The sequence below is a fragment of the Cuculus canorus genome, chromosome 13, assembly GCF_017976375.1.
Source record: "Cuculus canorus isolate bCucCan1 chromosome 13, bCucCan1.pri, whole genome shotgun sequence".
Lineage (NCBI taxonomy): Eukaryota > Metazoa > Chordata > Aves > Cuculiformes > Cuculidae > Cuculus > Cuculus canorus.
Window position 1 is genome coordinate 15776179 of NC_071413.1, and position 15454 is coordinate 15791632.

At 38.7% G+C, this 15454-nt stretch overlaps 1 protein-coding gene across 1 annotated transcript in view; it reads left to right on the top strand.

The window, feature by feature from the left end:
• LOC104056823 (3'-5' RNA helicase YTHDC2-like) overlaps window positions 1-15454 on the top strand; it is a 30746-nt gene that overhangs the window by 8350 nt on the left and 6942 nt on the right. The window contains exons 8-24 of the mRNA XM_054078472.1: window positions 1065-1172; window positions 2861-3012; window positions 3412-3547; window positions 3897-4023; window positions 6856-6921; window positions 7684-7862; window positions 8037-8133; window positions 8220-8307; window positions 8404-8484; window positions 9271-9353; window positions 10378-10483; window positions 10607-10726; window positions 11081-11353; window positions 11857-11983; window positions 12470-12675; window positions 13867-14062; window positions 14405-14514. Of these exons, the coding sequence (XP_053934447.1) occupies window positions 1065-1172; window positions 2861-3012; window positions 3412-3547; window positions 3897-4023; window positions 6856-6921; window positions 7684-7862; window positions 8037-8133; window positions 8220-8307; window positions 8404-8484; window positions 9271-9353; window positions 10378-10483; window positions 10607-10726; window positions 11081-11353; window positions 11857-11983; window positions 12470-12675; window positions 13867-14062; window positions 14405-14514 (2255 nt within the window). The remainder of the gene's footprint in view (window positions 1-1064; window positions 1173-2860; window positions 3013-3411; window positions 3548-3896; window positions 4024-6855; window positions 6922-7683; window positions 7863-8036; window positions 8134-8219; window positions 8308-8403; window positions 8485-9270; window positions 9354-10377; window positions 10484-10606; window positions 10727-11080; window positions 11354-11856; window positions 11984-12469; window positions 12676-13866; window positions 14063-14404; window positions 14515-15454) is intronic.

The following is a 15454-nucleotide window of genomic DNA, read 5'->3' on the forward strand; positions in this document are numbered from 1 at the left end:
ACTGCTATCACTTACTTTAATCTTTACAAATGAGTTACAATTGAAAAAAAAACCTTTGCTTTTTCCAGTTTTGAGAGTTTAGGAAATGAAAGAAGAGGGTTTGCAAACGTTGTCTGTTAATGTAATGAGAAAGATTTGATCCTCTTTCAATAATATAGCTGACAAAATCCTTAGCACAGAAACCACCATTTTGTAGTTGTGCATCCCTGTAGCGCACACTTTGTGATAAGTACTGGAAAACTTTGTAACAGCTTCTGAAAGTATGCGAGCTGTGGCTTGTTATTTCTGAAGAAGAGAAAAGCCCTTAGTGATTTAAACTAAGGTATGGCAAATGTCTGCTAAGGTACAAGAAATTAAAATCTGGAGATTTTAATTCTTCTGTGAGAAAGAATACTTTAGCGTCTGTAAGTAAGGTCTAGGAGGCAGTGATATTGAAACAGAAATCAGGCTAGATTGTTAGGAGATAAGGACCATTGGATTGTCTTATTTGTCAGGAAGTACTTAGTAAAAAAGAGCCAAATTTGGCTGAAAGGATTGAGGAAATGGAGAGAAGGTTTTATCATCATATGCTTCTCATGAAAGAAAGTGGTTTAATACAAAGGTGACAGTCTGCTTGTGGGATCTTGCACTAAAACTGTATTAATTGCTGTTATAATTTTTAATCCAGGTGTCAGTCTCACACAGTTAACTCTCTTTTGTAAACCTAAACAAAAATGGCTCTCCTCCTTTTCTCATTTTGATAAAATTGCAATTAATAACTGACAGTCTTCTGAGCACCTCTTGGTATAACACTTAAAAGAATTGAAGAGGTTAATGAGAAACAAGGTACAGAGCTCACATTCCCCTTTTGAAATTTGTTTTGTTTTGTGGCCCGGTGATCTTAAGGAAATGAACTCCACTGAAGATACTTTTACAAGACTTTTCAAGGAAAAGAATAATTCTTTAAATCGGGCCGTAAGAAAGTTTAATTTAGTTTTTGTATCTACAAAAACACTTTTTTAAAATTCAAATTATAAAAGAAGCTAGAGAATGTCAAATATCTTATGAACTATTTTTACTTTCAGTACAAGGAAGACCTTTTGAAGTTAAAGAGATGTTTTTGGAGGATATTTTACGAAGCACTGGGTATACAAATAAAGAGATGCTGAAGTACCAAAAAGAGAAGCAGCAAGGTTGGTGGACCTCTTAATTCTTCTCCTTAATTCTTCTCCTTAATTCTTCTCCTTAATTCTTCTCAATTGTTAGGGTTGGCATTGAGTCTCATTGACTGATAGAGTGAACAGCTAAATAGGATGATTCACTGTTAAAATTCAAAAATCAGAATATTAAATGAGACGTGATTAGATGACAACAAGTATCTTTTAGATCTCAGTGTTTACATTATTGAAATAGATTATGTAACTTCAAAAAAAAAATTTATGGTTGTATGTTTGCTTTCATTTGATAAGTGATGTATTTTTCGTAATTATTATTGAGTAGAATTTCATGTTATTGGGGGTTTTGCCCGTACGAAAACTATACAAGCAGAAGATACTGTGTGCTGACTTTGGATGAAAATTGAAGTGCAGCCATTAAAGACGGCAGGATTTTGTATGTTTTGTACAGAAATGGTTCCTGTAAGTAACATTTTCACAGCATTCTTCAGACATAGGGGTATTCAATATCATAGAATCATAGAATGATTTGGGTTGGAAGGGGCCTTAAAACCCATCCAGGTCTCACCCCCCTGTGATGGGCTGGGACACCTCCCAGCAGAGGAGGCTGCTCAAGGCTCCATACAACCTGGCTTTGAACGCTTTGAGGGAGGCAGCATCCACAGCTTCCCTGTGCAGCCTGTTCCAGTGTCTCATCCCCTTCATTGTGAAGAATTTCATCCTCACGTCTAGTCTAAATCTTCCCCCCTTCCAATTTAAAGCCATTCCCCCATGTGCTTATCACTACAGGCGCTTATAAAACGTCCTTCCACAGCTTTCTTGTAGACCGCCTTCGGGTACGGGAAAGCTGATGTAAGGTCTTCCCAGAGCGTTCTCCAGGCTGAACAATCCCAACTCTCTCATCCTGTCCTCATAGCAGAGGTGCTCCAGCCCTCTGATGATCTTCATGGCCCTCCTCTGGACCCGTTCAAGCACTTCTATGTTCCCTTTATGCTGGGGATTCCAGAGTTGGACACAGTGACACAGTACTCCAGGTGGGGTCTCATGAGAAAGGAATAGAGGGGGAGACCAGAAATCTTAACACATTTGAACTGGACATAGTCATTTTTTTATGTAATGAAGTAGATATATTATTTGAGAAATTTTCTTGGCAATGGAAAGTAATAATCGTAGAGTGTATTTAAAAAGAACAAACAAACCAACAATAACCAATAACCAAAGCTCTAATAATATGATCCTAAGTGTATATTTATTGCGTTACTCAGTTCAGATCGCTGTGGATAGAAAAGTTCAGTTAAGGCATGGCTTTCTTCTAAGGTTTCTTCTGCTTGTATACAAAACGTAGTTGTTAAAGGAGCTACATCACTTCTTATTTCCTTCAGGAGAAAGATCTGGACTGAGAATTGCGTAGGAAATATTTACTTAGGAAGCTCATTTCAATGCAGTAAATTGGAATACTGAAGAGACTAGGGGTTTAGCACCTAAATGATATTTTTTACCTAGTTCTTACAGCAGTTGTTTACAGTGGTGCACTTTGGATACCCTTAATCATGGAATTTATATGGGTTGATTACAGCATTCTAGATTAAATAAAAGAGCCTGAATAGGTAAAACTTTACATTGGTGTAACTATTTTTTGTAACTGGAAACAATAGATAATTAAGACAACTGTAAAACTCTTTTTGGAAATACTTTATGCATCCTAGAAGAGCAACAGCGAAGCACTCTTACTATGTGGTGTTCTACTCAAGAAAATAAGAGCAAACTGGGATCGCAGAGGCAAAGATCTGTCCCGAGTGTATCCGATGAAGAGGATAATCTCTTGAATGATGGTGGTGACACTGTATTTAATCGGCTGGTAAGTTTCTCCTTTAGTTGGAAAATATTGTTAAATCTGCATTCTGTGTTATGTTATTACTACCTATTTAAAACTTGTTTCTAAAGATATTACTCCTGTAGAGTTTCTAGAAGGATATTAACATATTTTAAAAGATAATTTTTAAATTTTTTTATTAGCCTGAACTACTCTAGCTGAAGTGTGCTTTCCAGATGGTCGTGCATAGCTTTTTTTCAAATGACTAGATGGGCATTGTTTGAAGTACTTGCATATGATACCATAAATGCTTGAACTGACATCTGAATGCAGTATTTCTGGTTGTTACTTCAAAAACTATTCAAACTCTTTGTGTCTAACATACAAGAGTAAAGACAACCCTTGAGAAGAGATTAATCTTTCAATATTTTATTTTCTCTTCAGACTGAAAAAGATGTGAGTTGCCTTGAACCATGGTTAATAAAAGAAATGGATTCTTGTCTTTCTGACATCTGGTTGCATAAAGATCTTGATTCCTTTGCTCAGGTGTTCCATCTCATCTTGACTGAAAATGTCAGTGGTAAGTTTCTCATGTTTTTGCATAAGAGAAAAACAACTGAAAAATGACTTGAATTTCTGTGGCTACTTCATCTCCAATTTCTAACATTGTTACTTTTGAGTTCCGTCTATTGAAAAAATTAATAGGGTTAGCAGAATTAATAAGTTTTGCAGTTATTTGTTGTACTTGTTTTAAAGTATTGACAGATGTTATAAGACAGTTCTAAAATAGTGGTAAATTCATACTGACTGGTGGGATGAAGTGAGTAAACAAATTCTCTTTGGGCTTTGTTTTGGAAGTCATATACTATGTTTAGATGAAAAAATAACATTTGTATTTGTTTTGCTGATTTTTTTTCCGTATTTCTCAGTTGATTATAGGCACAGTGAAACCAGCGCAACTGCACTAATGATTGCTTCAGGGAGAGGCTTTTTGAGTCAAGTAGAACAACTAATCAGTATGGGAGCAAATATCCACTGCAAATCATCCAATGGCTGGTAAGAACAGATAGTTAAACTGAAAGATTTATTTGTTGATATACAAGTGAGAAAGACATTTCTCTAACATCTAAACTAATTTGCTAACTTATCAGACTACTGTAAGCACTAATAGGTTTTTACAGTTCTAAACAATTTCTAACTTCCAATTATCACATTGCTTTCTGTAAAATCTAAATTGAATTCTTAATTAAACAGTGTGTGATATGGAATATATGCTTTGATTTCAGTGTGTCTGATTTAACACAGTGGTTGGAAGAAAAACTGGCATCTTTCTTACTGGATTGATTGAATTAGACCTAAAGTCTTTTGTGGTTCTTTTATTTTAAGAAAGTAGCCTATACAAAATCGAAAAATATTGCATTATAGATGCGAAGATCTTTGAAGTGTTATATCTGTAAATATGGGGAAGAATATAGGGACGCTGTCTGGTTTTGTAGAAGTGGGGTCAGGAAGGTCAAGGCACAGCTGGGGCTGAACTTGGCAAGGGAAGTGAAGACTAACAAGAAGGGCTTCTACAGGTCTGTCAGTCAGAAAAGGAAGATCAGAGAGAATGTACCCCCCCGATGATTGAAAATGATGACCTCATGTCAGTAGACAAGGAGAAGGCTCATGTACTCAACAACCTCACTATGCACTGACAGCTGCTCTCTTCACACCTTGTGTGTCAATGGACATCAAGATGGGGACCAGGGAGGTAAAGCCCATCCCACTGTAGAGGAGGATCAGGTTTGTGACCACCTGAGGAACCCGGACAGATATAAGTCTATGGGACCTGATGAGATGCATCACAGAGTCCTGAGGGAATTGGCCGATATGGTTACCAAGCTGCTCTCCATGATATTTGAAAAGTCATGGCAATCAGGAGAAGTCGTTGGTGACTGGAAGAAGGGTAATATAGTCCCTATTTTTAAAAAGGGCGTAAAGAAGGAGCCTGGGAACTACTAGTCTGTCGGCCTCACCTCTGTGCTTGGGAAGATCATGGAGCAGATCCTCCTAGAAGCTGTGCTAAAAGCACGTGGAGGACAGGGAGGTACTTAGTGGCAGCCAGCATGGCTTCACCAGGAGCAAGTCCTGTCTCACCAACTTGGTGGCTTTCTATGATGGGGTGACCACATCAGTGGATACGGGAAAAATGACGGATGCGATCTGTAAAGCCTATGACATGTTTCCCCACAACATCCTTCTCTCTAAATTAGAGAGATATGTATTTGATGGATGGACTGTTCAGTGGATAAGAAACTGTTTGGGTGGTTGTATTCAGAGAGTAGTAGTCAATGGCTCGAAGTCCAGAGGGAGTTCTGTGACCAGTGGTGTCCCTCAGGCATCCATACTGGGACCGGTGCTGTTTAATATTTTCATCAACGATATAGACAGTGAGGCTGAGTGCACCCTCAGCAGTTTTGTTGATGACACAAGCTGAGTGGTGTAGTTGCCACGCCGGAAAGATGGGATGTCATCCAGAGGAACGTGGACAGGCTGGAGAAGCGGACCTGTGTGAATTTCATGAGGTTCAACAAGGCCAAGTGCAAGGTCATACACCTGGGTCGGGGCAGTCACCGATTTCAGTACGGGATGGTGGATGACGTGATTGAGAGCAGCCCTGCAGAAAAGGACTTGGAGGTGCTGGGCGATGAGAAGCTCAACATGAGCCGGCAGTGTGTGCTGGCAGCCCAGAAAGCCAACCGTATCCTGGGCTGCATCAAAACAAGTGTAGCCAGCAGGGCGAGGGAGATGATTCTGCCCCTCTGTTCTGCTCTTGTGAGACTTCATCTGGAGTATTGTGTCCAGTTCTGGAATCCTCAACATAAGAAGGAACTGTAGGAAGAGGTCCAGAAGAGGGCTACAAAGATGATCAGAGGGCATATGCATTTCTGCCGTGAGGACAGGCTGAGAGAGTTGGGGTTGTTCAGCCCGGAGAAGAGAAGGCTCCGAGGAGAACTTATAGAGACCTTCCAGTACCTGAAGGAAGTCCACAAGAAAGCTGTGGAGGGACTATTTACAAAGGCGTGTAGTGATAGGATTAGGGACAATGGGTATGAATTGGAGAGGGGCAGATTTAGACTAGACATAAGGAAGAAATTTTTTTCACGATGAGGGTGGTGAGGCACTGGCAGATGTTGCCCAGGGAAGTTGTAGTCATTAAGGTCCCTTACAACTCAAACCATTCTATGATTCTATATCATGTGGAAATATTTGTGAATCTGTAAACATCAGATTTTTGTGGCTGTGAATTTTGTCTTTATATAAACAGGGAAATACAGTAAATAATTGTAATATAGGAAGATAAGTATTGCGATTCCAGGAGTCTGGTGTTTGGTACTATCACTTGGCAAACTTGTGAAGGATTACAGTTTAGAAGGAGAACAGAGTGAACTGTATTGTGAGGAGGGCAACTTCCATAAGACATCAAAAAGCCAAATATTTTCACACAGTTTGGAGAAAAATGTTTGGGGTGTGTCTTCGTGGGATGATTTAAAGGATCTAGTAAAGACTACTGCAGAAAGGCATGGTTTGTTTATCTCTGTGTGTGGGTTTTGAAGGAATGGGATATTCTTAGTCCTCGTTTCCTTCTATAGGTTTGCATGTAGTTCTTTGTAAAACCGGGATTCTTTCTTGGTAAAGAATTGCAGTTATCTCAAAATTATATTGCTATCACACCTGTTTATGCATTTCAAAGGAGGAAGCTGCTGATCCAGCAGTAACAGTGCTGATTAAAAATCATGCAGAAATTGATAGAAAAGTGTGGTCTCAGTTGTCTCCTCGTGTAACATGCCATTCGTATTTATCTTTTGAAGTGAGAAATTAAAGGTTTTAATGCCACTCTTTCAGGATGGCTTTGGACTGGGCAAAGCGCTTTGGACAGACGGAGGTTGTTGACTTGTTGGAGTCCTACAGGTAATCTATAACTACTTCGCAGAAGCAAAGTAATTATTTGCTTGTAGGATAATTATGGTTCTAGTGGTGTAGGGTTTCTTTTATATTATGTTTATCATCTTGATATGGATATTATTATCATGATAGTATATCTAGGCAGGTTGTGATTATAGTAACCTAAATATGCAAATTCTATAACCTGTACCATTTTAATTTCAGATACTTATTTTGGAAAGAGGTCTACTGTGTGTTTTTGTCTGTATATTGTTGATACACGATACTCATATTAAAGAAACTTCATGTGAGTAACGTGTCAGTAGGTCATCCAAGAATATATTTTTTGTAACTTGGTTGTCATAGTTTAGGTACAGTTTTGTAGAGACCTATATTATTATAATTCCTTTTAGTGTAGTTTCTGTTAATGTAGTACCTGCTTAACTGTTATGGTATGGAAGTTTTTGGAAAATACATTTATTTTCATTTCTTTCTTTTAACAGATAAAGAAATGTTGTCTATACTTTGAGTTTCGACACATGCTTGTGATTGTGTTTCAATGAAGTATAAAACAAAATAGAGTTAATGCTGACAGTTGGAAGTTGCATGCTTTGCTAGGTTAATACTTAAATAGTTGAACAGTAATGGTGTTGTGGAGAGGCTGTTCCACTGCACTTCCAGATTCAAGAGAAGTAGTCTGGTTGCTCTTCATCTGAATCTGAGTTGATGGCTGAATGCAAAGCTGAAGCAAACAATCTTTGCTCTGGCTTGTGTATTTGTGTGTTTTAGTGCTTCAGTGGAATCTGGAAATATGGATGAAAGTTCCCTGGTCCAAGCAAGTGGTAGTGACCTTAGTGCAGAGGACAGAGAACTATTGAAAGCTTATCATCGTAGTTTTGATGTTGAAAAAGTGGATCTGGACCTGATTATGCACTTACTTTATAACATCTGTCACGGTTGTGGTGCTGGTAGGTGTATATACATACTCCTAATCAGTTACTGTGGATTTGGCTTCTAAGGAATTGTGCTCTTTTTTCAGTAATACCTATTAGGTTAAACCTTTGGAGTTCTGGTATATGCAGTACTGTAATATATTTGAAGTGAATTTTCTATTTAACTGTGCAAACTAACTTCTTTTTTAGGAGCGATTTTAATATTTCTTCCTGGATATGATGAGATAGTTAGCCTGAGAGACCGTATTCTTTTTGATGACAAGAGATTTGCTCCTAATGCTCACAGGTAAAGCCTCTAGTTTCTGTGGTTGTCTTGAGTCTTTATTGTTTCTTTTAGAGATCCTTAGAAATGTGCTCTTTGTCTTGCATTAGATACCAAGTTTTCATGCTTCATTCAAATATGCAGACCTTGGATCAGAAGAGGGTGCTTCAGAGTCCACCTTCTGGCATCCGCAAAATAGCAAGTATCAGGGGACTTCATCAGATTTTGTCTTGACCTATTTTGTCTTTGATTTTATAGTCACTAGAATGTTTGGTTTCTTTTCTTTAATTGCAGATTCTTTCTACTAATATTGCAGAAACCAGCATAACGGTCAATGATGTTGTATTTGTTATTGACTCGGGCAAGATGAAAGAGGTATGGTTCTTTGGGAAGTAAACTTCCTGGTGTTATTTTAAAATACATAATACGTAAATTTTGGGTACCTGTTTTTTTAAATAGGCTGAGCTAGTGCATGTCAAGCAACAAAACTCACCGAGAGGTTTGACATCCATTAGTTTTATGACAACTAGTGGTAATACCTAGCTGTTTAAAAACCCTGTAAAAGCTATGGCAGGTTGATATAGTTATATATCCACCTATCTTTTTTTTTTTTAAAAAAAGTAGTATTTCTGTTTGATTTTTGACGCAATTCCATGAATTTAGACTGCCATCTTCCTGAGAATTGGAGAACACTGGGAGTTTCTTTTGTCCAACTATTGAATCTAGCTGAAGGCTAACCAATTAAGTGCTTGCACTGTTTTTAATGTGTTGAATGTCCATTCCGTAATTACTTGTTCCAGTAAAGTGAGATAACATAAGGCAGTTTAAGATCTAGACTATGACTTAGAAAATAAGATTGGATATCATAGGAGATATGCAAACCAAATTTCTGAAGTTCTCACGGTAATACAGCTTTTGTTGTAATTTTCCATCAAACATGGGAAAATTAGGATGTAATTTCCAAGTGAGACAAAGAGGAAAACTCAAGGTAATAACATATTTTTGCTTTGTTGAAATGAAGTACTTTACAACACACCTTTGTGCCAGAAGCTACTTGTGCTTATTTTTTTTTAGAGAAATTCTGTTGATTTTCTAAATCATTAGTAACTTTTCTTTCCTGTACACTATTTGGAGATGTTTTTATATTCTTTGCTTTTATAGAAGTCTTTTGATGCACATTGTTGTGTTACAATGCTAAAAACAGTGTGGATTTCAAAAGCCAGTGCTGTCCAGAGAAAAGGCAGGTAATAAACACTTTATACTGGATTTCATTTTTCAGATATCTGCTGTCTTGTATGTTAAGGATAAGGTAACCAGCGTAGTCGCAGCCATACTGGGTAACGCTACTAGCCCAGTCCAGTGTTATGTTGGATAATGGCCAGTGCTAATTCTCTGCAGAAGAGTAAGGGTCAGCATGTATTTCCTTGGTGTAATTTCCCAAGTTGTGTAAGTAGTGGCACTCAGGAATTTCCCAAAGCTTGCCTTAGATCTAGATTGTTTCCCCCGCCATGAATTTGTTCTCCTTCCTTTTTCTTCCATGTGGCACCAGCAGCCACAGTGTCCAGTAAGGGATTTTACAACTTCTCTGTGACCAAAGGGCTACCAATTGCTAGTTTTTTATCAGTTCATCTTCATCCCAATCTTAGAAGAGACGTTGAGCAGCAATTCCTTTTATACCTTCTTCAAACCATTATGACTTAACAAGCAGAATCATATTCTTCCCAACACTGGGTGAGGGCTAAGAGCAGCAAATATAGCAAAAAATGTCTGTGTTTGGTGATATTATATTGGCTTTAACCTGCAGGAATTTGAGTGTGAATGTGAGCGTTTGCTGTCTCTGTCCCCTCGCTTACAAGCTGTTTGGTCTTCATTCTACCTCTTACTCCCAGAGTAACTTCCGAGTGTTTGGGGGATGCGAAGAGGAAGCAAGGAAGTTTGACTTATATTCCTTACAGCAAAGGACAGTTGAGATTTGGATTGATCCTAGGCTAGCAGAAAATCCCACTTCGCTTATTTTTGTTTCTCCAGATCTTTAAGTGTTGAGGTAAAATGGCAGTATGAGATTTTCATGCTATGAAAAGTAATCCATGTACTGTAAAAGTCTCGCGTCATGTGAGAGACTTAAACTTTACAACAAAACTACCTTTCCTTAGACCTGCTTCTGCGTTTCCATTTTAGGTTTGTGTATATGTGTTGTTGGTTTAATTTTTTATTTTTTTTTTTAAAAGAAATTCTAGTTTTCAACAACTTCCATATTTTATTTTCAAGGGCTGGGCGCTGTCAGCCTGGAATCTGTTTTCGTCTCTTCAGCAGACTTCGATTTCAGAATATGTTGGAATTTCAGACTCCAGAACTTCTAAGAATGCCACTGCAGGTGCACGTTCACTTTTAAAAAATTATCATCAAACTGAACTATTAACACCAAAAAAGTGTTTAGTTTGATTTTTTTTTCTCCCCCCAGTCTTAACAATATTTTTTCTTTTTTTTTAACTTGCAGGAGCTTTGTTTGCACACAAAACTTCTGGCTCCAACTAATTGTCCAGTTGTTGACTTTCTTATGAAAGCTCCTGATCCACCACCAGCTTTAATTGTGAGAAATGCGGTGCAAATGCTTAAGGTCAGCAGAGTAACATGATTAGATGGGAATTGTACTTGATTCTGTATTTTTGGTGTAGCAACATATCTTATTGAGTTTTCTTTCTACTGAGACTGTTGTGTAGTTACTGGAGGGTGCTTTGAGTTTTGTGAGTTGTCTGTTTTCATTTTGTGTGTGAATGTGGATTTTTTTAAGGGGAGAGACTGCTTAAAAGTTTCATCTTAAACTGTTAAGAGTGTAACTCGCTTTCTTAGTATTTGGGAGTAAGTCAAGCCCAATATTCACATCATTTCTGGGGGTTTTTTGTAAATAAATTTTGTCAGTTTTCCCACCTCTTTCCTTCCCTTGGTTTGGTTTGTTTTTTTTTTTTTATAGACAATAGATGCCATGGACCCTTGGGAAGATCTCACTGAGCTTGGTTATCATCTCACTGAATTACCAGTAGAGCCACACCTTGGTAAAATGGTGTTGTGTGCTGTTGTTTTGAAGTGCCTGGATCCCATTCTTACCATTGCTTGCACTCTTGCGTATCGAGACCCTTTTGTCCTACCTGCGCTGGCCTCTCAAAAGCGTACATCCATGCTGTGTAGAAAACGTTTTGCTGCAGGAACATTTAGTGACCATATGGCGCTTCTCAGGGCTTTCCAGGTATTGTTTCATCTTCGGAAAGACCACTAATCACAATAGATCACCTATCAAAGTGAATTATGCACCAGTCAAATTGGGTGTAGAATGATAGACTCATTAAGTCCCTGGAGAAGAAACTTTATTTTTGCCTAGTGGCTTTCCTGTATGTTGGACTCATAAATTTGTGAGTGAACACTTTTTGTCAGATTCTTTATTTTTTCAAACCTGGTTGAATTCTGAATGGTCCAACAAGATGCCACTTCATATACTAATACAATGATAACTTAAAATATTGTTCTTAATATAATAATCTTATAATAACTTAATGTACAGATCATTGTGTTAACTTAGGGAATGGGTAATGAGAATCTAGTATTTAACCAAAAAAACCAAGTCTGGTTTGGGACATTTCCTTTCTTTCAGAATGGTTTTTGCCTTCGTTTTGTTGATGTAATAAAAAAGTGCATTTTTAAATTTTAGCTAATCATATTAGTAGGCAAATGTAAAACCAATATTCTTTCCAGGCGTGGCAGAAGGCACGCAGCGATGGCTGGGAGAGAGCCTTTTGTGAAAAGAACTTCCTATGTCAAGCCACAATGGAAATAATCATAGGAATGAGAACACAATTGCTTGGCCAGCTTAGAGCCTCAGGTAAATAGCTTCAAAAAAAAAATTAATGTAGTTTTGGAGTCAAGCCTATGCCTAGTTAGGAGTGTATACAAACTGTAAAAAGAATAATATTCACCGGTGTCATTTTCCTTCCTTGATTTGCAATTGATCAGTACGCATTCATGCTGGGCATGGTGCACATGTTGGAGTGAGGAGGTGAGTCTGGGAAGCAGCTAATATAACTGAAAGCACCCTTATTGTTCCACATGCCTCTGGCTTTCAGCGTGAGAGCTGTTTCCTTGGATTTGTATGTTCTAATAAATTATTTCCATAGGAAGTGCCTTTGTGTTTTAAAAAGTAATTCTACTCTACATTTGTGTAAAACCCCGTATCAGGAAGGATTTCCAGCATAATAATTTCTTCTTGATCCTGTTGTGGTTGGCAGTGGTGAAAAATGTACCTTTTTTTTTTTTTTCAAATTGCTTTTGAGAAGCAAAAAGGTAACACATATTTGCCCTCTTTCTTCAGGTTTTGTTAGAGCAAGAGGAGGAGCTGATATCAAAGATGTTAATACTAACTCTGAAAATTGGTCTGTAGTTAAAGCTGCCTTAGTCGCAGGGATGTATCCCAATCTAGTGCATGTGGACAGAGAAAGCATGATTTTGACGGGACCAAGTGAGAAGAAAGTGCGATTCCATCCTACCTCTGTTCTTAGTCAACCTCAGTATAAAAAGGTAAAATCACTTCGAATTTATAGTTGACAAAAAAGAGGATTATGCTCTATGAAACGTTATAGAAATGCCTCTTCATAGTTGTCAGTACTTTAAAAGCACCATTTGCATTAAACACTGCGTATTTAGAAAACGTTTTTCCTGGAACTCGATAAAATAATTTGATTCAGTTTATTTTTCCAATATTATTTCATTAAAAGGTAGTTGAGTTGGTCCTTCTTCTAGGTAGAGTGAGACAAAGCAGTAATCTCTCCTCCCAGTTACAAAACTGTTTTAAAGATGTTTAGCTTGAAAACTGCCTGGCAGAGAAGGACCTGGGTGTGCTGGTTGGCAGCATGAACACAAGCCAGCAATGTGCTCAGGTGGCCAAGAAGGCCAACAGCATCCTGGTGTGGCCAGTAGGAGTGGGGAAGGTATTGTCCTCCCGTGCTCGACGCTGGTGAGGCAGCACCTCAAATACTATGTTCAGTTCTGGGCCCCTTAGTACAAGAAGGACCATTAGGTGCTGCTGTGTGTCCAGGAGAGGACACTGGAGCTGGTGCAAGGTATGAGGATAAGCTGAAGGAACTGGAAGTATTTAGCCTGGAGAAGAGAAGGCTGAGGGGAGACCTTATGGCTTTCTACAACTGCCTGAAAGGTGGGTGTTGGTCTCTTCTATGAAGTAACAAGTGATGGGAAGAGAGGCTCACGTTGTACCAGGGGAGGTTTATAGTAGATATTAGGAAAAACTTCTTTTCTGAGAGTGGTGGAGCATTGAAACAGTTTGCCCGGGGCAGTGGTGGAGTCTCTTCCCTCAGGGATGTTCAAACAACGTATAGATGTGTGACTTGGTGACATAGTTTAGTAGGCGTGGTAGTGTCGGTCTAATGGTTGGACTGGATGATCTTCGAGGTATTTTACCAACCTTAATGATTCTGTGATTACATGATTCTGTATAACAATCCTTGCTTATAACATGCTCTAAAACTACTGATTTTTAATTTTTTTTAGCTCCTTCTTTAAAGCAAAATATTCTGCTTCAGGGTAGTAGGATAATCTGTGAGTCTGGTCGAATTCTGTCTCGCTTTTTTAATTTATGTATATTAGTTTGTCTATATAAGTATATATTTATCTCTACATATATAAAATATGTTAAGATTTATTTCAGTTGCAACTAGAGAGTTAAATCACCTAGTCTTATTTGCTCTTGCACAGATCCCCCCAGCAAATGGGCAAGCTGCAGCCATTCAGGCACTCCCTACAGACTGGCTTGTATATGATGAAATGACAAGAGCTCACAGGATAGCAAATATCCGATGCTGTTCTGTGGTAACACCTATCACTGTAGCACTCTTCTGTGGACCAGCTAGATTACCAAGTGATGCTTTGCAGGAGCCGCCATTCATTCGAGGTACAGGGGGGTTTGGATTTGCAATGTTTCCATTGCCATATATATGGTATGGCTTGTTGATATTGGTAAAGGTGCATGAGTGAGTTGGGTCACATCAATACAGGTGCTTATATGGCAAGGTCCTCAACAGGTTTGGATACTTGAGTTCTGCTAACTGGAGCGAAGACTTTGCACTGAGGTATGCTTGCATAAAATAAAAAGTGTTTTTACAAGCGTTTACCTTTTAAAATCAATTGTAGAAGAAAAGTCGGTTTTATTGCTGGTAGTACAGTAGTGTTCAGGTTTTTGTATATAAGTGGAAATAATATAGAAATGTTCATGTATCTCTTGTATTTAATTCAGGGAGTGCATTCTGTAATGATAACAGCGATAGTGAGAATGAGGACAAAACAGCTGCTAATTTGGCAGTACTGAAGCTAGATGAATGGCTCCACCTCAAACTGGACCCTGAAGTAAGTAACTATCACTTCAGTCCTTGTTTCTTGTAGAAGGATGTTTATGTTGCAGCTTCCTGGAAAGATTTCTGAAGCATTTGGGTAACCAAGAATTTTCTGTAAGAATGGGTTGTCACAGTCCATTTGGGTCTCTCAGAGTGACAGGACAATGTACTCTGTGATTTAATCTTCGTTTTCTGAGCTCATTAAGAAATAAAATCAGGGGCACAATCCCCTTTTGCCCAGACTAGTCTATTGCATGACTTCATTTATTCACCATTCCAGTCGTAAGGTTTCATAACTGATAACCTGTAACTCAAGTCGTGTGCCTGTGAGCAAAAAGAAAAATAGAATCAGCTTACCTAGCTGTCAGTGAGAGGAGAGGGCTCCTTCTTCTATGAGTTGATGTCTCGTATTCTTCCGCTTGGCAGCTCAGTCCATTTACATAAGTAAGCAGATTCTGACAAAACTGCCAGACAAAAGATAATGGCTGCAGGAGCAAGCTGCGAGTGGTAGAGGCTGTATGATGAAACTTCAGCTCTTTCTGACCACCCGTCCTGTCTGTCTGATTCTCTCAGTTTGGTCTCAGTAAGGTCTGATTCTCTCATCAGACCTTAGCATGAGCAGGGTTAGCTGAAAATATGAGCAGCAGTCGAGTGAATAGTCGTGATGATGTACTGGGTATTTGCCCCTCTGAGAGGGTGACAAAAGTTGGATTGAAATCATAGAATAGTTAGGGTTGGAAGGGACCTTGAAGATCATCTAGTTCCAACCCCCTGCCATGGGCAGGGACGTCCCACTAAATCAGGCTGCCCAACGTCCAACCTGGCCTTGAACCCCTCCAGGGATGGGGCATCCACAGCTTCCTTTGGCAACCTGTTCCAGTGTCTCACCACTCTCATGGTGAAAAAATTCTTCCTTATGTCTAGTCTAAATTTGCCACTCTTCAGTTCATACC